Raw genomic sequence first — 22,083 nt, 5'->3', positions numbered from 1 at the left:
AGCCTTTTGTCTTAGCCTGTTGTTTTATATGTGATACACTGTGAATACTGGTTTCAATTGATTGTTTGTATTTGCCTGTATTGTTTATGTCTTCCTGCCCAGGGACTCCAGATGTAAATTAGCTATATAGCTAAGTCTGGCACAACGGTTGTGTTGTGCATGGCCGCTGTTAAATAAACTAAACAAAACATCTTGCAACACAGCTTACCTAACCACACAAAAGAAAATATATCTTATATTAATGTTTAGGAAAGTCAGTCAAAAGAGAAGCGAAAAGGCTTTTACCCCCTACAGGTTACCAAGACCGCTCTTTCTGAGATTACTTAAAATTCTGTACAAATCAGGGTTTAACACTAGCAGAAATCGGTTGTGACTAGTCCCAACGGAGTGCCATTTTAAAGTAGTGTTGGAGATAAAAGCTCAGGACTGGGCCAGATAAAAAGTCTGAAAATCTTCAGCAATACTTTACCATCAGCAAAAAATAGACCACTGTTGGAATCCAAAAGATTAAGTGGAGTGTTCAGTGCAATAGAGTTTATTCCTTCACAGGAGACAGTCCCATCCAGATGTTCCAGATTCAACTTCAGCGCATTACATTATAAAGTGAGGGGAAAAAACATTTGATCCCTTGCTGATTTTGTATGTTTGCCCACTGACAGAGAGATGATCAGTCTATAGTTTTAATGGTAGGTTTATTTGAACAGAATAACCAGAAAATTCTGAAAAACGCATGTCGAAAATGTTATAAATTGATTTGTATTTTAATGAGCGAAATATGTATTTGACTAAACTTGCTAAAGAAGTCTACTGGCGAGGAATTAGAACCATTAAATATGTGAAGTCCTGTGGTTAGTTTTGATGCTCTCCACAGTGATTTTACATTCATGGCACAGCAAAAAGCTGTTTTGGGCCTCATCTCCTTATAATGGCAGGAAAACCCTGTCAATATGACCTCAGAAACATAAAATAGAATTGTTCATGTTTCATGAGAGGTCATGGACAGAATAGGTTGTTAAACACTGGGTCTGAGGACACATTTTCACTTACTCTTGTAGTGGATTTAGTGTACGTTCTAATCATGAGCGATGACTTTGAAGAAACAAACGCTGAAAAGAAATATAAAAATATTTATTGATTTCCAAAATGCAAGATGGAGGGAGACTGTTTTAGATTAAATACAGTGAGGAAGCTTGACAGGTCTGGTCTCTAACAGTTAACACGGTTAACATCTCGTATCCTCTGAACGAACCCAGCTGATGGCTCCACAGCTGCTGGGCCTGCTGGAAGCAGATGACGGTACTTTGTGGATTTTTAGTTGTTCTGGGAGGCCTGCTGCATGATAACTGAGCAGAGACTCAACATCTGCAGGTACTCATCTGCACCATCTGACAGACATTTGCCCACAACCTGAACCAGAGAGAAAACACAAGCACAAACTGAAGATTTGTAAAAGGCACAAGTTCATTTGAAGGACTAAATGACACATCCGTGCATTATGGCTCTAATAAAATCAGTGAAATGATTGTCTAGTTTGTTGGATTATGTTTATTAGCTTAACTATTAACTACAGAGGGACACCCTTTCCTGTTACTAACTTTTCAGGGAACTACCTAGGGACCACGGCTAGAAACCAAACACCCATTAATGGTGTTAGGCCTCTGGCCTCACTATGCTAGACAGCTATCGAGGGCACCCATCTGTCCGCGAGCTGGACAAAGTCCCACAGGCAGGTAGAATACACCAGTCCACCACCCACAATACCTTGAGTTTTGGTCAGACTCCCCCCTCCTACTTCATGCGTGACAATGGTCATTTTTCCAACAATAGTTTACAGAGATTATTTGACTATATCACACTTCCAGGTGGGTCTGTACACAATGTCCTCTGGTTGGATTACAAAAATGTTTTACTCTTCTTAGGCCATAATGACCATCATTATGTTTGGGGGAAAAAAAAGGGGTGAAGCTTGCGAGCCATAGAACGTGACGCATAAAAACTCAGAAGGTTGGTCACAAGAATCTGTTGTAGGTTTTGAGACCTGGGTCCTGTTTCAGAAAGCAGGATTAGTGAAAATTCTGAGTATGTTAAGCCTGAGATGAGGGAAACTCTGGGTTTTCCGTTTCAGAGAGCGAGATCAGATAATCCCTAGATCAGTAACTCCGGCAACTGATGCTGTGAACATAACCTCATTCATTCTGTCGATATCAAAGCACATATCTGAACGCATTTACATCTTTAAAAACTTTAAAATCCCAGTTAGATAGGCTATTAGTTTTCTACCCAAACATGATCTTGAACATGACCGCTTTTATGATCAATCTGTCGGACAGATCTTCGCACATCGTGGATTTATCCTCAGCCCAGAATTAAATCTATGTCAGTCTTTAGGTAGGCTATAACGCTGTGACTCTGTGGACAGTTGCACTGAAAACACTTACTGTGTTCTACATTACTGCAGTAATCACTGTTTAATATGTAACCTATAAAACTGATCAATGAACAGTAGTAATCTTTCATATTGTAGTCGCACTGATTGGAACATTCGTAGTTAACGTGTTTTGACAGCATTAATAAAATACGAAATGAGCAAGATTTTATTAATGTAAAATTGACGTCTAAAACTTTCACCTATAGACACATTTTCCACTGTAAAAAATTAATAGGCTAACCTGCTGGGTGTGACTGTGACTTTACAATCACAGGTTTGCGAGTAAACTGTGTCTTATATTTGATCTACAGCCTACCTATTTTCATAATCAGGCAGCTGATTGCCACCGGCATTTTATCCCATCGGGTTACAGCTTAATAAATATAGCCTTCCTATTTAAAATCAAATGTAATGGGCTGTAGCACTTTATCATTCATTAAGGAAATTCCAGTCTGGTAAAGGATGAATGAGCAATGCTGTGTAGCAGCCTAATAATGTTGACGCATTGATCCTTCCTCCACTCCTGCATCAGGATCCGTGTTGGCACGCATTCATATTTCTAGCTCCAACCGATTAAAATGGAGGCTCTGCCTTTATTTACTCGTTGCCATGGTGAATCGTAGTGTCGGAGCGCCATTGATGATGGCTTTTTTTCATCCCCACGCACGCGCTTCAATCATGCTCAACATACTCAGAGTTGATTGAACTTATTCTGATCAGCTGTTCTGGAACTGAAAATTCAGAGTTTCCCACCTCAGGCTCAATCAACCCTCAGCTCAGGGATAAAACTCAAGAGTTTGTTAAGCCTGCTTTCTGAAACAGGGCTCAGGCCTTCACATTATGAGAAAAATCTGCAATGCGTGATGACACTGTTCATGCTTCTTCTCGCTCATTTGATACGTTGGCTGTCCTGTGTGAATTAGTGCCTCTGCTCTGAAGCTTGTTTTTATTTAATAAAAGTGTCACACTCCTTGTTTGTTTGTCATCACTGCAGCTCCACCAACATCACTTACTGCCATCTTCTCTGTGATGGCTGACTTCTGCTTGTCACTCAGGTCCTGCTCTATGATAGACTCGTGGAGCTGACTCAGGATCTGTGTGGCTGCATAGCCTTCATCCACCATGTTCTGACAGAGGAGACATTCAACATGTGAGAATGTGACATACAGGGAGGGAGGGAAAGCCAGCACAATACACATTCACTGGATGTCAATGTCCGGGATATGTCACAGAGGAAAACAGCTTGGTCATCGTTTAGTAAATGTTGTCTTTATTTTTCATGATGAAACTTTATACCCGATATTTTTAACTTAGAACATCTAGCAAGAAAACAAAGGCACATAACAATAAACTAAGTGCTGCAAATGTAGAAAGTAAACACAAGGACAAAGCACAGATGTGTCAGAACACCTACCCTGACGGCAACCTCTAGTTTCTCAAACGTTCCTTTGAAGCAGATCTGGAGCAAGTTGTCAATCATCTTGGGAGGGATGACCTACAAGACAGCGCGACAACAGAGTGACACGACTGGAACATACTAAGGTTACAGGTGAGCAGGACGTTTTAACAACAGTTAAACTCCAGTCTCTGTAATGACACACACAAGTATGTCTCACCCCAGCTATTTCAATCACAGTGCGTTCTGTGATCTCCTTGTTGACGTTGAGGCGCGCAGCGCTCTGCAGGAAGGTGATGGCTTTCCGCAGGTCTCCCTCAGACACCTTCACCAACGCTGCTATACTCTAGATGAACAGAAAAAAGTCATCGCACATTGACTTTATCAGCTGTGCTGAGAAAGCAGTTGCAGTTCTTCAGACAGCAGCACTGGTTTAAAACGACAGTGAATCTGTTCTATCAGACATATGTCCGAAGGGTGAAGGCGTTGACCTGGTGTAAGATGTAAAAAAAACTAATCACCAGAAATAAGCAGGATGCACTTTTATTCTCTCACTTTATTCTTTTAATTTCTAAGTTTTCATTTTTTATTCACTTGTCCTGTCATTTTGTTGTGCTCTAAAATGCTGTTTAAAGTTAGTAACGTTGGATTACTATTTCTTACTTCATGGGCAATTTGGAATAAAGTGTATATAATTTAAAAAATGAAACATGCGGCGTCCCACTCTCACCAACACCTATGTTCCCTGACAGGGTAATCCACACATATTTTGTAAACACACTCGCCCACACCCATTTAGGTTTTCCATGGTTGTCAATTTATAGTTGCCTTTTTCGTTAAACATGTCAGTGATTTAAACTGTTATTTCATTTCATTCTCATTGCTGTGCTGTTTACATATTTTGCTTGCCTGTTTTTTTACTTTTCCTTCTCCTGCAGTTCTTTTCTTTTCTTTAGTGTTTATTGCTGTGGCTCGGCTAATTGTCTTCTGATTGTCCTAAATAGCTAACACAAATAAAAAAATGAAACATTACATTTTAAAAGTTCAATAAATGCTTGATCAGTAATCTGGCATCTTTGCAATCAAGAGCAGCTTCCATGTATCAATTAAGTCTAATATCTGTATTTAAGTTTAAATACAAGCTGCCTATGTTAACAGCCCCATCTAGTAACATTCAGTCATCATTTTTCAGCAGTTTTATTATTGTTAAATTACTCTACTTCTTCTACATCAACAGTTGATTAACGAGTCACCTGTTTGCAGGATCTCTCTTGGAAAGCGCTCTAAATTTTTATGGTCCCAGTACATCAGTCAGTAGGGCCGGAACTAACTTGGTTTGGACCAAATCAAACTAACTGCAGGTGTGAAAGACAGCTTAAACTTTCTTTCAGGTCCACATTACAGCAACACTGTCATTTTCTTTCTCTTTTACCTCTTTGGTATACTTGAGGTTTTCCTTCTCGCAGATCTCCAGCAGGCGCTCTTCTTGGATCTGATTTGCTAGAGGTTTGAAACGAAACTTGGAGCATCTGGAGGTCAGGGGCTCAATAATCCTTGAGAACACACAGATACACAGCAGGGTCAGGATTAGTCACAAAGTGTGTTTGTGTGTTCTCAAGGATTATGACTGATGGGTCAGCTGACCTGCTGATGTAGTTACAGATGAGACAGAAGCGGGTGGTGCGGGACTCCTTCTCCATGGTCCGCCTGAGTGCCGCCTGAGCTGGTGCCGTCATGGAGTCCGCTTCATCCAGGATGATTATCTTAAAAGGGGGACACGGCTTCCCACTACAAATACAGGAAAACAGTGAGTGAGAGTTTTAGCATTAGTTTGGAATTCAATGACAGAAAGATATGTGCACACACGCATGCACGGTTGTTACAGAGCATTAGGACAATTACTATCAGAAACATTGCGCTATATTTGAACATACTTATGAGCAAATCAATTCTGACTCACTCAGTGCGAGTCCCAGCTACGGTGAGCTGAGCAAAGTTCTTGACCTTCTCTCTGATGACCTGGATGCCTCGTTCATCAGAGGCATTGAGCTCCAGAACCCTCTGTCTGTAAAGCTCTGGACTGGAGGAGGACAGTGGAGGACGACAGAATTCATACAAGAGCAGCAAAAAATAGGTGAATGATCAAATAAATAAAAAGGTGTATTGAAATAAAAGGGGCTGAAGTGGCTTATTCTGACCCACAGACTCATCAACAGCTCACTCACCCATAAAGTTCTCTGGCAGCAGCTAGGATGGTGGAGGTCTTTCCTGTTCCAGGTGGGCCATAGAAAAGCAAGTTGGGAAGCTGCAATTAAACCACAAACACTACTGAGACTGGGGCTGTGTGATATGACTAAAAATTCATATCGCGATATAAAAGATCTTTTGTAAATTCAATGAAATATTATGAACTCGTGATTTTTCTCTGCATCATAAAAGGTGGGGGGAGCTATTCTGGAGAATTCCAACACAGGACAAATACCATGATATAGAGTGAACAACGACACAGCAAGTAATGTAACTAACGAAGGTTAGGTAGGTTGTGGATTAGCAAGCTGTCGCCAACTCTCCTGTTGCTACAGCTGACATCACAACAACAGCACGCCGTGGTGAACTAGTAAGTAAGCTGAAACGTTACCTGACACACACATCATGGCTGAAACGACTAGTATAGTGCAGTGTGGCTCGTCATTACAACAGACTTCTCTCTTTGGAATGAACTCCTTGTTTTTGCTTGCGTGAGTTCTTCTGTTCAGTATTATCCAGTTATGAGGAGGGATGGCGATCAATACCTGGTTCTAAAAGGACCCAGTTCCAAAATTTCTTAAAACTCCAAAATCAATAAGGTCCAAGCTTATCGATACTGCTATCGAGACTAGCAGGTACTATAATGTAACGTTATGTCTGGAGCGTCAAATCTGATTTAACTTGAAACGTGATGGATAAGAACTGTAAGGCCCGGGACTGTTTTTCATCAGGCTGCAGTCTCTGCTGCTCTCTGTCAGCTCCCCTTGCACTTGCTAACCCTCCAGTTTTTCACTGCTATCTCCCGGCTTCCTACCAGCTCACAGCAGTTTCATGTTACGGTAGCTGGGTGGTGGAAGCTGCTGACAGACGTAACTGTAGATTTATTTCAAACAGTGTGGCAGTTCTAGCAAACGGTCCACATTTGTCTCTAGTTCATCACTTCTAAATATTCTCTAAAATCATGTAACATTACAGCAGCTAACGCTGCCCATTGCTAAATTAGCCACAAAGCTAATGCCGTGTTTATCAGTGGAGGGGAGCTAACATTAATGAGCCGTTACACTATAGTTTCTGGTGTATTCTAAATATATCTGCGAGCTGCCTGTCTTCACTGTCTGCGTGTCTGAGATGATTAAACCAGAGCGGGCATGTAAATAAACGTGAGCTGAACAAGAATCTAAAAACACGGCTTCCTGTAGCTCCTCTTTGTGTGATGTTGTAGATGTGAAGCGCTGTCAGAGCCGTAACAGCTGTGGTTGTAGTTATAATGTTAGTTAAATGAAATCTCAAAGTTGCAGATCCTCGTAGAGAGTCATGTTGTATTAGATGCATTCAACAGCAGCTCGCTGTATCCTAGACGGCAAGTTTTACAGAGCTTTTAGTTGGAGGAGCAGCAGCTTCATGGGATTTGAGGGAGACGGCTGAGGGGGAAATGCTTTGGAGTGATGCATCAGCTGCGACAGCGGAGATAACTAAAATATGCAAAGCCTGTGTTCAGAACTGTGAGGGGATGGACCAATGAGGCAACACTGGAATTACTGGCCTGCTTTGACCGCACTGGTTCGCTGTATATATACACACATTTCTCATTTTCCATGTCTAATCTACAAGAGAGGTTTGTCTGATGTAACATCATTTACTCCGATTTAAGGGTCCTTGGATACAGTTTATAACCAGTGAGTGACGAGCAGGTTCTGCATGCACAGTGAACCAGCAATCCCAATATTATCAGTTGATCAATTCTTTTAGGATGCTTAATTATTTTCAAATACAGCAACTGAAGTAATCTGTTGAAACTTCCTGTATTTTTTCATATAGCTATATATATATATAAAATATTGCAATGTTAGTTTTTTTCCCCCCCAATATCGTGCAGCCCTAAGACATATACTGTACATAACCACCCACTTCATGTTTATAAAGAAATCTAGCACTTCACCCATTCAATATTGATTCATTTGTACAATTTACATTTGTTACCAACCAACAGAACACTGTTGTTATTGTTGCTTTTAATATATATATATACACACACACCTATTTTTCACCTATAGTACAGTTGTGCTCATACGTTTGCATACCGTGGCAGAAAATTATTTTGGCATTGATTTTGAAAATATGACTGACCGTGCAAATACTTTTTATTTAAGGACGATCATATGAAGCCATTTATTATCATATAGTTGTTTGACTCCTTTTTAAATCATAATGATCACAGAAATCACCCAAATGGCCCTGATCAAAAGGTTACATACCCTTGAATGTTTGGCCTCGTTACAGACACACAAGATGACACACTTGAAAATGGCAATTGAAGGTTAATTTCCCACACCTGTGGCTTTTAAAATTACAATTAGGCCTAGTGTCTGTGTTTAAATAGTCAATAACTCTGGATGCACTGAGCAGACTAGATACTGAGCCATGGGGAGCAGGAAAAAAAACTGTCAAAAGACCTGCAGAATAAGGTAATGGAACTTTATAAAGATGGAAAGGGATGTAAAAAGATATTCAAAGCCTTGCAAATGCCAGTCAGTACTGTTCAATCACTTATTAAGAATTGGAAAATTCAGGGATCTCCTGATACCAAGCCAAGGTCAGGCAGACCAAGAAAGATTTCAGGCAAAACTGCCAGAAGATTTGTTCGGCATACAAAGAAAAACCCACAGAGAACCTCAGGAGAACTACAGGCTGCTCTGGAAAAAGAATGTGTGGTTGCTGCAAGGAGCAAAATAGGACTCCTTTCAAAATGAGCTGCGTGGTCGAGTTACCAGAAAGAAGCCTTTACAGCGCCAATGCCACAAAAAAGCCCGACTAAATACCCACGACAACATCTTCACACGCCTCACAGCCTTTGGCACACTGTAATTTGGAATGACCAAAATAGAGCTTTATGGTCACAACCATAAGCACTATGTTTGGAGAGGGGTCAAGAAGACGTATAGTGAACAGAACACTTTCCCCACTGTGAAGCATGGTGGTGGCTCACCAATGTTTTGGGGGTGTGTGATTGATGGCAAGATGAATGCAGCATGTTATCAAAAATACTGGCAGACAAATTGCATTTCTCTGCATGAAAGCTGTACAGGGGATGCTCTTGGACTTTCCAGCATGACAATGGCTGAAAGGGTTCTCCCTTCAGTCTCCTCTTCAGCTCGAGTAATGGATTGTCTGGCCAATCTAGAAGCTTCTAACCCACTTCGATCATGTGCAGAGCCTTCCTTGAGTTGGCTGTTCACTTTCTCTGATGAGTACATTTAGTTTTTTGTTCTCTACACAAAATGGTCAGCCCTGTTAAAATGACAGTTAATGTAAATTATAGACCTAGCTAAGCAAGCTAGCTAGTGCCACACACAGCCGTTTGCTCCACCATCTCGTCCAAATATGGTCACATCCGGTGTCGCTGGTTGCAAAAAAAAATAAAAAATCAACATGGCGGCGCTCTATCAGCCAAACTTGAGGCCCAAAAACGGCAGACCACAAACCAATAGGTGATGTCACGATGACTACGTCCATTTCTTATATACAGTCTATGGTCCGATCAAAGCATTTTCTATCTAGGACCGGCTTTACTGAGCACGACCCTAAGCCTGATCCTTTATTTTGCTTAATTGTCAAACAAGTGTCGTAAACGGAGAGCAGTGTGTAGCTACAATGTCTGCAGTGTGGAAAAATGTTAATGTTTTCCAATGACAAATATGTAATTTCACATAGGGCCATTATTTTCACCATATGTCAAGACAAAGAGTTGGAAAAGCTAGAGCAGATAATAAATAAACAACAGTAAAAGATCAGTCTACCGGGGAGGAACTACAAACTTTAGATTTGGGGAAAATGATTTGGTTGGTTATGATGCTCTCCACTGTGATTTAACATTTATTGCACAGCATGTTTTGGACATCACCCCCTAAAACCCTGTTAATATGACCTCAGATTTGTTACAGTTGTTCATGTTTGCCTTGTGTGCAACATGAGAAACCTCCTCCCTTCTGAGGTGCATTTTATTTGCACATTAAAATCCAAAAAGAAACATCTCCTGATTAGCTTAAAAGGACTAGTTTGCATCACTAATTTGCTTTACTAACCTCAGCTCCTCCAGTCACCTCCGTCCTTTCTTTTCCTAACAACCACTCTTTCTGAAAAATAACTGCACCAGTCTGTACAGGACAGAGCTGCAAGCTACACCTGTTTACTCTTGGATTGTAACTGATGTTCTCAACATTAGAGAAGTAGGCAGTAATAAAATACAGCTACCAGTTACTTTCTATTGAGCTGATTAAGTTACATAGCAGCCAAAAGAGGCAGCCTGCTGTTGAAGCTTTCCTGCTCTGCTCAGTCTGAAGGGAAGGAGGGATGTTAGCTAACTTAGCGCCAACTGGCTTCACTTTTTCAGCAGGTGAGGAAACAACAGACTTTTCTTGGTCTTGAGAAGCTAACACACTGTAACCAACACGTACATTTACTGACAGAATATTTTCCTCCGCTAAAGTTCACCATCACTATCTGCCACTCGGACAATCAAACACTCGCTACGCACCTCCTGATTCCTTACAGGAGTTACGCTGTTATAACACCGTCTGTCACGTAGATGTTTGGTATAGAACGGTGAGAGGAAGCTAGCTAAGCATTGAGTGTTGCCATGCTCCCACAGTGTGCAAGTGAAAACATCAGACTCGCTGGTAGAGTTTTGGATTATAAACATCTAAAACCTGAAGTACGATCTGGCTGTTTGGGACTGTGAGCTGCACTTCATCGGGAGCTGCAGAAGTTAACATGAGGATTTGCGCTGAGATGTCTGCCTGATTGGCAGTGTTGGTTTCGGGTTCTACCTCTGACAAAGTGCAGTGCTATTGTTTCATGACCGGGGGCAATTGTAACATTTTTTACATTTTCCTTAATAACTCACAGACTACTTGAGATACACAAGTCTTCTTTTGATACAAGAAACACATGTGCACTAATTAATAATATGATTGATAGATTTTCACTTAAAAAAATACTATAATATTTAATTAAATGCAAGAAGTCAGAGTGTTACAAGGGAAAGTAAGTCATATTGACCCACTGTATGTAAAGTCAAAGCCTAAGTCTACCTCAAAGTAATTACTTTACTGCTAATGTTACTTTAGAGTGTTTTTTATATGGTTCAAATTATTTTAGATGACGGGCATCCTCTGCTAAGTTCTCTGTTCTATCTTCATAAAATTGCTTTTCACAAGTGAACTAGTCATTCTCTTTGGTTTTGCTGGGTCTTATACAATTACCTACTTTAAATCCACTACATAGACAAACTGAAATTGAAAGGAACTTCACTTTTGCAGACTTAGGCCTATATAACATTCACAATTTCTGTTAAACACATAAAACACACATTATTTTATACAAAGAACGTTGACCTATGTTAATTGATGATTTGTTTATACTAGAACAAATCCATTTATTTTAATACACCCTTTAAAAATGTAGTTTTACATTTATATTTAGTGAAATATGTTCACTTTCTAACAAAAGTAGTCAACACAGACAAACAAGCTGCTTACATTGGGCCATGTGGCTTGGAACATCAGTGAACACAGTGTTGCAATTGCCCCCGATGTTGCAGCCATGATAAAATCTTGTATGCCCGCTAGCCACAACTATAATAGCATAGTTTGTTAGTGTTGTTAATCAATAACCCAGAGATGAAATCTATGGATGTTTAAATTTGTAGTAATTTAAACTTTAGACACCAGAAGAAAAATACTGTACATCCAAAAAGTTACTTTCATACATCAAAATCAGTATTTTGTTAAAAACTTCTGCTGAGGTGAAATGACAGGCAGAGAGAGAATCCTAATGAGCATGTGCAGATTAAGTGTCATCACTCTAGCTTGTTTCTGTTTGGAGAAATTGATTGCGTTACAATTGCCCCCTGTTACAATTGTCCCCGGTCTCCCCTACAGTCTGAAAGGGAGCACAGTGTATAGGTCAGGTGGACTTTTAAAAAATATTATGAATTCTCATTAAATAATGATGTTACTCTCATAATATTATGATTTTCTTCTGGACATATAAGAGAACAAAGCTATGTGAGATTCTGAAAGTTTTGAACATGAGCAGAAAACCTGCTGAAACAAAGACCAGGAGTTTTACTGAATTGAAATGAAATAATTTAGCGAGGTAAAAAGGTGCTACAACAAATTACTTTTTGTTTATAAATCATTTTGTTTGAATCAAGAAAAATAAATATTTATTTTATCAATTTATAATCATTTATTATGACAACTATAGAGGATAATAAAGTAAAGAAACATCACTTTACATTAACTAAATATTTTCATTTAGGAGCTCCTTGGGGAAAAAGGTTATTTTAGAGCGCCTGACCCAGCAGAATACAGTGAGTTCACTCTGCAACAAAGCAACACACACTGGAGGATACTTAGGGAGTAGTTTTGGGAGTTGCTGTCAACTACAAAATCTAGCATAAGAGCCTGATACTTACATCTGCTCCTTCCACAGATTTCTTGAGCACTGCTACCACCTCCTCCTGAAAGGCCACCTCATTAATACACTTCGGCCTGCTGGGATTTGCAAAAACGCAGAATTAAACCCTCTACGACAACAATAACCGTAAATTATTGGCATTGTAAAATCAGATATGGCAGACAAGTGTATTTGATTGCATTAGAGTGTACAGGTATACATAAAGAAGACACTGACATTAACCTCTGATACTTAAGTAGAAGTAGTGCTGGGCGACATATGAAATAAATTTCAAGTTATAATTTTTGTTGTTGGACAATGTGTAAAAATGTCTACATCGTGAAAATCAAGTTATTGTTTTTTTTTTTTTTTAGCATGGATGACAGTTGACTACATTAGCTGTCAGGACAATCCCATAATGTAAATTAAATAGGTAACGTTACACTATAGCAGTTTTTGGAATTGTTTGCTGAATCCAGATCTTTAGCTGGCTCTGGTCATCTTGTAGTGAATTCAATGGTAACATTTACGAGGGACAAAAACACACATGGCAGGAGAAGATGTATTATGTGATTAAACTGATGTGAAACTGAATTAAATGGCCATGTTTTACTTTGAATCATGTTAAATCCTCACTGGCAGTCTGTAGTTGTATGGGATAACCTGCATGTTCTGTTTTATTATTCTTAATCAGGTGTCACATGAGGTTATGAAAAATGTGTTTCAATCAGGTTTTTGCTTTCCATTGCATTTTGCAGGGGAACAAAATCTTTTCAAATTGAGACTTGTCCTCAAATTTGGCCTTTCTTTTTACTATAAAAGATTCTCGTGTACACAGTACCTGTGATTCAGGGGGAAAAAGGCTACAGAGGCAGAAACAGACATACTATACAGTACACTTACTATTTTTCTACCCAAGGTATGGCCTTGGCTTTCTTCTCTGTACTGGACCCTGCTGCTGCCTTGTCTTTTTGAGGTCTGGACGTCTGAACAGTTGCTCCTTTCAAAAAAGCCTGCATGACTCCTCCTGATTCTGGTAAAAGCAGCAGAAACAGCCAGGGATACACAAACATGCAAAAGACAGACACACACATTAGATAAATGCAGCAGCCCACAGCTTCCCTTACATTATTACATTATTACCCTTATAGCAGGGACTAAACAATACCCAGCTGCATAATAAGCTCATTTGTGAAAATGATTAAACTAACAGGAGAAGCTGAAAGTATATACTAACTGTGATAAATAACGTTACAACACGACTCAGGTGCGTTAAGTGCCAGACTCAATAAAAAATGTAACGTTATAATGTTCATTTAAAAAAGCGTCACAAGTTCAAGAATTATCCAACTCAACATTGTAACGTTAACGTTAGTTTGATGCAATTCGACGGAAAGATTGATTTTTAATAAGCTTAAATTTACACTAACTTGCTTTCTACCAAATGCTCAGATCGTTATTCATAGTAACGTTAACGTTAGCGGTTGATACCGAACAAGAGTGTTGACGTTAGCTAACTTAATAATGTAGAAGGTCACTTTCTCCGAAGTGTGTAGCAGTGTTAACTTACATGCGAAGAACCAAACCAAATTATTACTTTCTGAACTAAGTATGACAGTAACGTCAACTTACAAGGCCTAATGTCAGTCTCAATACGGACAATGAATGTTCTTCTCGTGGTAAAACCTTTTCTGCTAAAATTACATAACGTGCCGTTGTAATTTAGCATACAAACTGACAGTTATTGACATAAGACATCTTGGTTGCAACGGAATAAATTCATAGTTAACGTTTCATATAACAGACACGTTAACTTAACTAACGCGCAAACAATTTGCTAACTTAGCTAAGTTAGCCAATGCTGGCCTGTTTATTATTAGCTAACGTTAACAGCGTGAGCCAATTGTTAACTGTAGATTCTTCAGATAGAGGCATGGCGCTTACATTGGAAGTTATATCAACCGTAGTCGGAGTTAGTACGTTCCAAAAGCTTACAACGATGTTGCTCCGGATGACGGGTTGTCTCCGCGTTAGGTACAATCTGGTTGTTGACATGGATCAGAGCAGCAGCGCCTTCCCGCCGCTCTGGCGGAGAAAATAACTTCCGCCGACGGTACTGCGTGGTTTCCAATCAGCTGCTGAGGATGCTTGAGTTGGTCCTCCTCTTCCTTTCATCGCTCGCTCTCCTCCATGCTTTTCTTTTCTTTTTTTCTCCTCTCCTGTAGTCTCTTGTTTCCGCCTCTCCTCCATCCATACTCCGTAATCTCTCCCTCATCTCGTATTACGGTGCTCTGTAAAAGCCGTGCCTATGATAATGATAAAAAATAAAGAAAACATTCTCATTTTTGCCAGTTTGTTATAATTTCACAATTTACAAAAAGCAAATTCACTGTAACAAGATCACCAATGTTGCACATATGCAATAGTGCTTACGTGCATACATCCACATACAGCATGCGTTGTTCAGGGTTTTGCTCTGCTTTGCCTGCCAGCTGCTGTCTCTGCTGTTTGAAAGCGTTCAGTAGGGCCTGTAATTGGCTGGCAGAGTGAAGATCAGTGAGTGGCAGGGTGAGGCTGAGTGCAGATGTCTCTGACTAATGGTTGTCACCCAGGGAATCTCTACAGTCCCAGGAGGAGCCATGGGCTCATGGAAAAATGCAAATGCCCAAGTGTGGCATTGTTTGCTTTAATCAAAATGTGGAGCGGGATCAGCAGGGTGGCTTGTGGTAGCACTGAATGAACCCAGGCAGCCAAAGAATTAAGGTTGAATGATGGGTGAAGGCTGTGGATTTGTTTCGTTTGAGCCCTCATGAGATAATAAGATAATTAAGGTGAAATCAGAGCTGGTTACCAAGGAGACTGTGTTATTTCCCCTACATTTAATCTAATAGAAATCAAATAATATGTCATTTTTGAGAATCATTCAATATTCCACTAGCTCCAATCCATGCAGAGCCCAGCTCCAGACACCAGGATTTCTCTCATGAATCCATTAACCCCCACCCTATCTATCCACCCCCCCTCCCCCCATGTCTCTGTGTCTCCCTCCCCCTGTAGGCAGGTAGCAGCCCTCTGATTCGTTTTCCCTCTTTGTGACTCAGCTTCTTTATTAGAGCAAACAGAGCATCATCAAAGCAGCAGCAGTGTTTTCCTACCCACAGCCTGAAGAGTGTCCCTAAGTGGACTCACGAAAAAAAATAGGCTTCATATTCTTAATTCCTTCCTTTTTTCCCTGCAGAGCATCCTTTTAGGGGGACTGGCACGGACTAATTTTTCTTTTTTGTCTTCTGTGAGGATTTCTGTGATGTTGACATGGAAGCTTCTTTTTACTTTTTGGAATATGTTTGCCAGCAGCATGAGATAACGGAATAATTTTCTGGGCGGCTGATGTTTTTTTTGACTAATTAGCTTCTTTGAAGTACTTAGTGGCTGTTTTGTTCGCTGACTCAAATTACGGACAATCTGTTTCTTTTCCTTTATGATTTTCTGGTTGGGTTTTAACTAACTGCCTAGTTTGCTGACTGACTGCCTGACAAACTAATATTTTATTTTGTTCACTGACTGGCTGACTGAGCCACTTGCTGTTTTATTCCCTGACTGTCTGTCTTGGTTATTTCACCTGTCACTGACTGACAAGCCGGTTCTTTTATTCCCAGACTTACTATTTTCCTGACTGGTTGGGGAGTGGCTTCATCATTGTCACCCTCAGCCTCTGTGATTGTTTGGATTTGGAGGATCTGTCTGCTTGACATGAGAAAAATCTAAGACCTATAAACAAGAAAAGAGGAGAAAAAATCCACAGCAGAAAATTGGATTAGGTAGCAAAAAGAGGCGAGATTGTCGGGGAAGGAAGGGTGACGAGAGGAGGTGCGGCAACGGAGAGAGAGAGGGAGAGAGAGCGGCAAGAGAGAGAGAAGGGGAGGGGAGTGGATGCGACCCACACCCTGAGATGCTGTGCTGGCTGAGACAAGACGAGATGTCGGTCCAGGAGCTGCTACAGAGGGTGCAGTGTGTCATCACTCATGTTGGTAAGTCGTCACATCTTCCCTTTTTTCCCTCATCTTCCTCTTCATTTTTCACACCGTCCGGTGGTTTGAACAAGAAGAGCTTTCGTTTTCAAGAGTGTCCCCTTTGAGGAAAATGTACGGGAGAGCTCTCCTCTTGGAGTACCCCCTGTTGTTACTTAATAGGCCTGTATGGTAGAAGATGGGATATAAGGTTGGATCTTTTTCGGGAAACCCTTGAATTGGTTGAAAATGTGAAGAGAAGCAGAGCAGATTGAAGCGAGGCAGGGAATCTCCATCCTCTCATCAGGACCACTGAATGAAGAGGGATGCTCTGCATATGGCAGAGGAGAAAGTATGTCCTCAGGATACAACAGAGGATACAGGATTTTTCCCTTTCCCTATACATCCCTTCTGCCCTTTCTTTCCTCCTCGCCATCCCTTCTCTCGCTGTCCTCTCCTCCTTCCATCTCTCTCTCTTCCTTCCCTCCTCATTTTACCGGCTGGTGAAGAAGTAGGTTAATGTGTCACACTGGAGACTATCGCAAGGCATCCTCCATCACTGCACTTCCTGCATCGCATAGTGGCCAGGGGAGGGGGGTTTAGGGGGACGGAGGAGGGCTTGTGCAGTGTTACTATGGAAACTGAGCTAGCTTCTGCTAAGCAAGGGGCCCTGGATTGATATATTGGGAGCTAGGCCTACACTGGATGCTGCCTAAAGGTGTCGATTAAACTGGAGTTTCTTTCATCCTGTGAGGGGGTCTGTGTATTTCTCATGTATATTATACTCTTGCCAAAGCCCTTGTCTCCTATTTTCATATTTTATTACTCTATGCCTACCATTAAAGAATTACATGTCTATTGATCTTGCATAACATAAATTGTAACGCACAGTGTGGAACCTCTAGATGGCGGCACACACGAGAACTACACAATATACACAGATGCACACACATGCGCGCGCACACACACACACACACAAACACACACAAACAAAATAAATTACAGGGTCTATATATAAACATTCAGATAGTTGACAAAAATCAAACCAACTGCTCCAGTTGTTTTATCTTTACATTTTTATCCTTTAGTTCTTTTTTCTAATGCTTCTTTTTCACACTCATCTTTTCATTTAGTCGTAATGAGTTTGTCACACTGCATTTCACTACACATAGTAATTATGTATGTGACAGTTAGAAGACCTTGAATTTTGTGTCTCTTGAGTTTGTCCAGTTGTCAAGGAACTGTTAAATTTTTTTCCCCTGAGCACTTTCTCATCCATGTTTGATTAAACGTTGACCTTGAAAACAGCAGTCATTCAAAAATAATATCCCAACAAGACTCATTTAGTAGGTGCTCCTGCTCGTTTTGTTTTTGAGATTTTCTGGGTCAAAGGTTGTTATACCGGATTACCATGGCATAACTCCTCCTCTTATTGATTTTTAAGCAATGACACCTCATCCTCTCCTCTCTAATATCTTTGTCCAGTTCATTTTGAGTCAACTAGCAGTCTGTTGCCTGATTGTCATGTTGGCCCATCTTTAGTATCATGTGGAACAGACAGAGCAATGTTTACCTCAGCTCACCTAGGTATACGTTAAATTACTGGAGACTGATCATGGGAAGCTTTCTCCGTCGTATGACTGTCACATTGCATGGTCATCTGATGCTCCTATTAACACCACTGCATTAGCTCTCATTAGTTCTAGTCTGCTGTGGCTTCCTAACAACAAAACCCCCCAAAACATTTAAATAACCTTGTTTTTATTGTAGCTTGTTATTCCACCTATTATTCTTTCAACTACAAGGTAGATGGATAGATATCTAGAAAGGTTTTTAGTCAGGTGTTTCATCACTACGTTGATCATGTTAAAAGAAGGACAAGTAGAACAAGTAACATTTGTAGTATTAGCAGTATTAGTCGTCCGGTTTATTAGAAGTAAGAAAAGAAGAAAACATCTGGACAAATGACAGGACCACACGTCTTATTTAGCACAAGAGCCAACAGAGCATGTCAGCCACTATAGCTTCTCCTGCGCACCTTGGAAAGGGAGGGGTGAGCATGATTCATGTGGTGTCAGAATAATCAGAATCTTAAATCTTTTTTGCAAAAACAGAGAAATAAGGAAGTAGCCTATAAAGAAATTATATATATACATATACATATTCATGTCATTTGTAACATGGTTATAACGGTTAGTTTGCTGTCCATGTAGAGTGAACTAGATGTCTGCGTGTTGTTTATATGCTCTGATAATGTTAATCCAACAAATGTGATAGCGCCGTGAGACGCTGGTTGCAATTCGCCATCCTCACCAATAGATGCCACTAAAACGTACACACTGAACCTTGATAACACCCCTCACATTTTTGCAAATATTTGATTATATCTTTCCATGTGACAACACTGAAGAAATAACACTTTGCTACAATGTAAAGTAGTGAGTGTACAGCTTGTATAATTTGCTGTCCTCTCAAAATAACACATCACACAGCCATTAATTGTCTAAACCGCTGGCAACAACAGTGAGTACACCCTTAAGTGAAAATGTCCAAAGTGTCCTTTATTTTCCAGCACCTCTTGGGCATGGAGTTCGCCAGAGCTTCACAGGTTGCCACTGGAGTCCTCTTCCACTCCACCATGACGACATCCCGGAGCTGGTGGATGTTAGAGACCTTGCGCTCCTCCACCTTCTGTTTGAGGACGCCCCACAGATGCTCAATAGGGTTTAGGTCTGGAGACATGCTTGGCCAGTCCATCACCTTTACCCTCAGCTTCTTTAGCAAGGCAGTGGTCGTCTTGGAGGTGTTTCTGAGGTCGTTATCATGTTGGAATACTGCCCAGCGGGCCAGTATCCAAAGGGAAGAGATCATGCTTCAGTATGTCACAGTACATGATGGAATTCATGGTTCCAATGGACTGTAGCTCCTTCTCTATCTGGGTCTCATCAGACCACAGGACATGGTCCAGTAATCCATGTCCTTAGTCTGCTTATCTTCAGCAAACTGTTTGTGGGCTTTCTTATATATCATCTTTAGAAGAGGCTTTCTTCTGGGACAACAGCCATGCAGACCAGTTTGATGCTGTGTGTGGAGAGCATATGGTCTGCTAAACACAGGGTTAACATTGTGAAAGCATCGCAGTTTGGTTAGGTTTAGAAAATAAAAGTACTTGGTTCATTGTAGCTGACGCTTTTATCCACAGAGAATTTCAATTGCCATATATGTCAGAGATTGGGTTAAGTGCCTTGCTCAGGGACACATTGATGGATGCATCACAGTGGGAAATTGAACCCAGGCTTCTCACACCAAAGGCATGTGTCTTAAACACTGCGCCATTTTTGCACATTTCATGGTACCAGTTCAGATTAAGTCACGTGTGGATCCAGTGGTCCCAACAGTGTTATTCTGATGACATCATTACTTCCACCACCTCCACACATACACACTCTCTCTTTGTCATTGCCTATATACTGCGTAACAACATGACTCATAGAGAAATGCCCTATTGGTGGCTGATGACATCACAGCAGGATGTGTAATTCACCATAATGGCTATCTTCACCCTCATGCATAATCCATGAGCACATATGCTGCTTTATGGATGCCGGATCAGAACTGGCTTCTCCTGTCCCACAAAGGCATGCTGTCAGGATGATTAGTGCTGAGGACTGCAGATGAGAGCTTGCTGCTTGCTGACATATTCTTGTTCAATTTAAAGGTCCCTTGAACCGAACCACCTGCCACCCTCAAGGGTCAAGGTAGGTTCAGGTACCTGTGGTATCTGTCATTCTACAATACAGGGCTGCACAATGAAAAGAAAGTTGTAGCCCCCACCACACTACACACAGATAACATATATACAAATATATAAAATTAGAATAAAAATAAAAATAACATATACATGCAGTATAAGCCCTGCCCAGTCTGTAGTGTATCAAAGGAGGGTGTGTACAGGGCCCTCATGAGTGACCTTCAGAGTTTCCAGTGAAAAAGGTCAGGCTGTAGGGCGGGATGATGCTGCATGTTGTCTTGTTTTGTTGCTCTGGGCAACCGAGAGAATAAAGGGAGGACACTATCTCTGTGAGTGTGCAGGGAAATTTCTGTCCTTGGAAAGGATGATAATACTAAACATAATGCTGGATTCTTAGAGACTGTAACATAGTTGTGCAAGGCTGCTGATCAACACTTAAACAATTTATGCCTCAAAACTAACTTAATGCCAATACTCTACTGTTCTGTGATAAAAACACATTGTGTCTATTTGAGTTTTTTTGACCCTACCTCCAAGAGCAGAGCGTTTAGTGATTTGTTCAAACGTATTTGGCAATAATAACATTGTACTCACCAGATTTATCACTGAGATCTGGGAGCATGGGAACATAAAGAGAAGTCGGATGGGGCAAGAAACATGAGCAATTTCACTATGAAAAAATAATTAATACATGACATACATATGTGAAGTAGTTTCCCCCGCGGTAATATGTTGGGGCTCAACAGCATGGTATGTGGTATTATTGCATTTTTCATCAATGAAGTAATTTGGTGCCATATAGCAGAGTAAGAGTGTCTGTGGATCTCACCTCACTGCACAGCGAGCTGCTAACAGCAGCTTTATGGTTGGAACACGCTAGCTGCTGGGTGCTAGTCAACAACATTGCCAAGCAAACTCATTTTTGTAGTTTGACCATGTCTTTTTCACCGCTATATCATTACCTTCAGGGCATGTTTATGAAGTCAATTGAAGTTACATACCGCAGCAACGCGCATGCAGACACACATCGGTATGAAGCAGAATGGGCTGTCCACAACTAATCACTGCGCTGTAGTAAGGTTATGAGTAAATTTCCACAGAAAGCAACATAAAAAACTGCCGCAGGCATCCGACAGACTATGCTCATTAGTTAGTGGGCTTCAAATGAGGCTTAGTGTACACACTTTCTCTTGACTGTTCCTCAGGATTACAACGTTATTCCAAAATCACCAAGCCTGCTAGCCACATTAGCCACGCCGTGTGCTGACGCCAAGTTAGCTAACCTTTAAAGCAAACAGTACAACACAAAATACTGCAACACATACAGCTTCAAAGTTTGAAGTCAGGTCACGCACAGCAAAACTTTTAAAGCACTACTTCATTTATTTCACACACACTGAAGTGTAAAGTATGACAATTGTGGATGTTGTGATGCTTGCCATCCTCCACGGTACGCTTCATCAATACCCCTTTATTTCAATTTTGCGGTTATCGTGACAGCACTAATACGTAATAAAGTTTTTTTCCCATTCATTTGATAAGGCAAAAACTAAAATACACCTAATTTGTGTAAAAGTGAATAAAGTGCCCTTAATTACCAAATTATGCAGATTCTAAAAATAACTTAGACTCAGGGCAGCCATGTGCCTCGACCAGTCCAGTGAAGTCTGTGGGATAATTTAACATAACCTGACAAACAAATCTTTGCTGGAATAATGGTGTGTGGTTCAGTCCAAGCCCCTTTGTTTGTTTCCCCTTTACAGAGCCTCAGCTGTGTAGAAACAATGGATTTGAT

The 22,083-nt window shown here is 40.7% G+C and overlaps 2 protein-coding genes across 10 annotated transcripts in view; one reads left to right on the top strand and one right to left on the bottom strand.

The window, feature by feature from the left end:
- Positions 1 to 1,112: 1,112 nt before the first annotated feature.
- Positions 1,113 to 14,666, bottom strand: rfc4 (replication factor C (activator 1) 4). 2 transcript variants are annotated; one of them, XM_038716850.1, is made up of 11 exons: positions 14,526 to 14,666; positions 13,434 to 13,563; positions 12,550 to 12,628; positions 6,050 to 6,129; positions 5,785 to 5,904; positions 5,469 to 5,612; positions 5,257 to 5,377; positions 4,045 to 4,170; positions 3,843 to 3,923; positions 3,442 to 3,555; positions 1,113 to 1,407 (listed from the first exon to the last, which is right to left on the bottom strand). In XM_038716850.1, exons 2-11 carry the CDS (start codon positions 13,547 to 13,549, stop codon positions 1,312 to 1,314), a joined length of 1,077 nt encoding a protein of 358 aa, XP_038572778.1. In that variant the 5' UTR covers positions 13,550 to 13,563; positions 14,526 to 14,666; the 3' UTR covers positions 1,113 to 1,311. The 2 variants fall into 2 exon arrangements, with proteins under 2 accessions (XP_038572778.1, XP_038572776.1); XM_038716848.1 differs by having other exon boundaries at positions 14,475 to 14,630.
- A 1,789-nt stretch (positions 14,667 to 16,455) lies between these two features.
- mcf2l2 (MCF.2 cell line derived transforming sequence-like 2) overlaps positions 16,456 to 22,083 on the top strand; it is a 129,097-nt gene continuing 123,469 nt past the window's right edge. For 4 of the 8 annotated variants that reach the window (XR_005444155.1, XM_038716846.1, XM_038716845.1 and 1 more), the window contains exon 1: positions 16,465 to 16,558. Coding sequence is in view for 5 of the 8 variants with exons in the window: in XM_038716846.1 (XP_038572774.1) it covers positions 16,480 to 16,558 (79 nt within the window). In the remaining 3 variants the exon portion in view is untranslated. Of the gene's footprint in view, positions 16,559 to 22,083 lie in introns of all 8 variants that reach the window. The other 4 variants (XM_038716844.1, XM_038716843.1, XR_005444156.1 and 1 more) reach the window with 4 other exon arrangements.

The sequence above is a fragment of the Micropterus salmoides genome, unplaced genomic scaffold (assembly GCF_014851395.1).
Source record: "Micropterus salmoides isolate LMB-PRFRI ecotype aquatic unplaced genomic scaffold, ASM1485139v1 Ms_hic_scaffold_13, whole genome shotgun sequence".
Lineage (NCBI taxonomy): Eukaryota > Metazoa > Chordata > Actinopteri > Centrarchiformes > Centrarchidae > Micropterus > Micropterus salmoides.
This window is presented reverse-complemented; position numbering and strand designations above follow the sequence as displayed.

Excerpts from the sequence above, each read along its gene's own strand:
- rfc4 (XM_038716850.1), bottom strand. The coding sequence starts at position 13,549 with ATGCAGGCTTTTTTGAAAGGAGCAACTGTTCAGACGTCCAGACCTCAA. Across the intron at positions 6,130-12,549 it reads AATCTGTGGAAGGAGCAGAT|CTTCCCAACTTGCTTTTCTA; the intron begins GTAAGTATCAGG and ends GTTTAATTGCAG. Across the intron at positions 5,613-5,784 it reads GTAGCTGGGACTCGCACTGA|TGGGAAGCCGTGTCCCCCTT; the intron begins GTGAGTCAGAAT and ends CTGTATTTGTAG.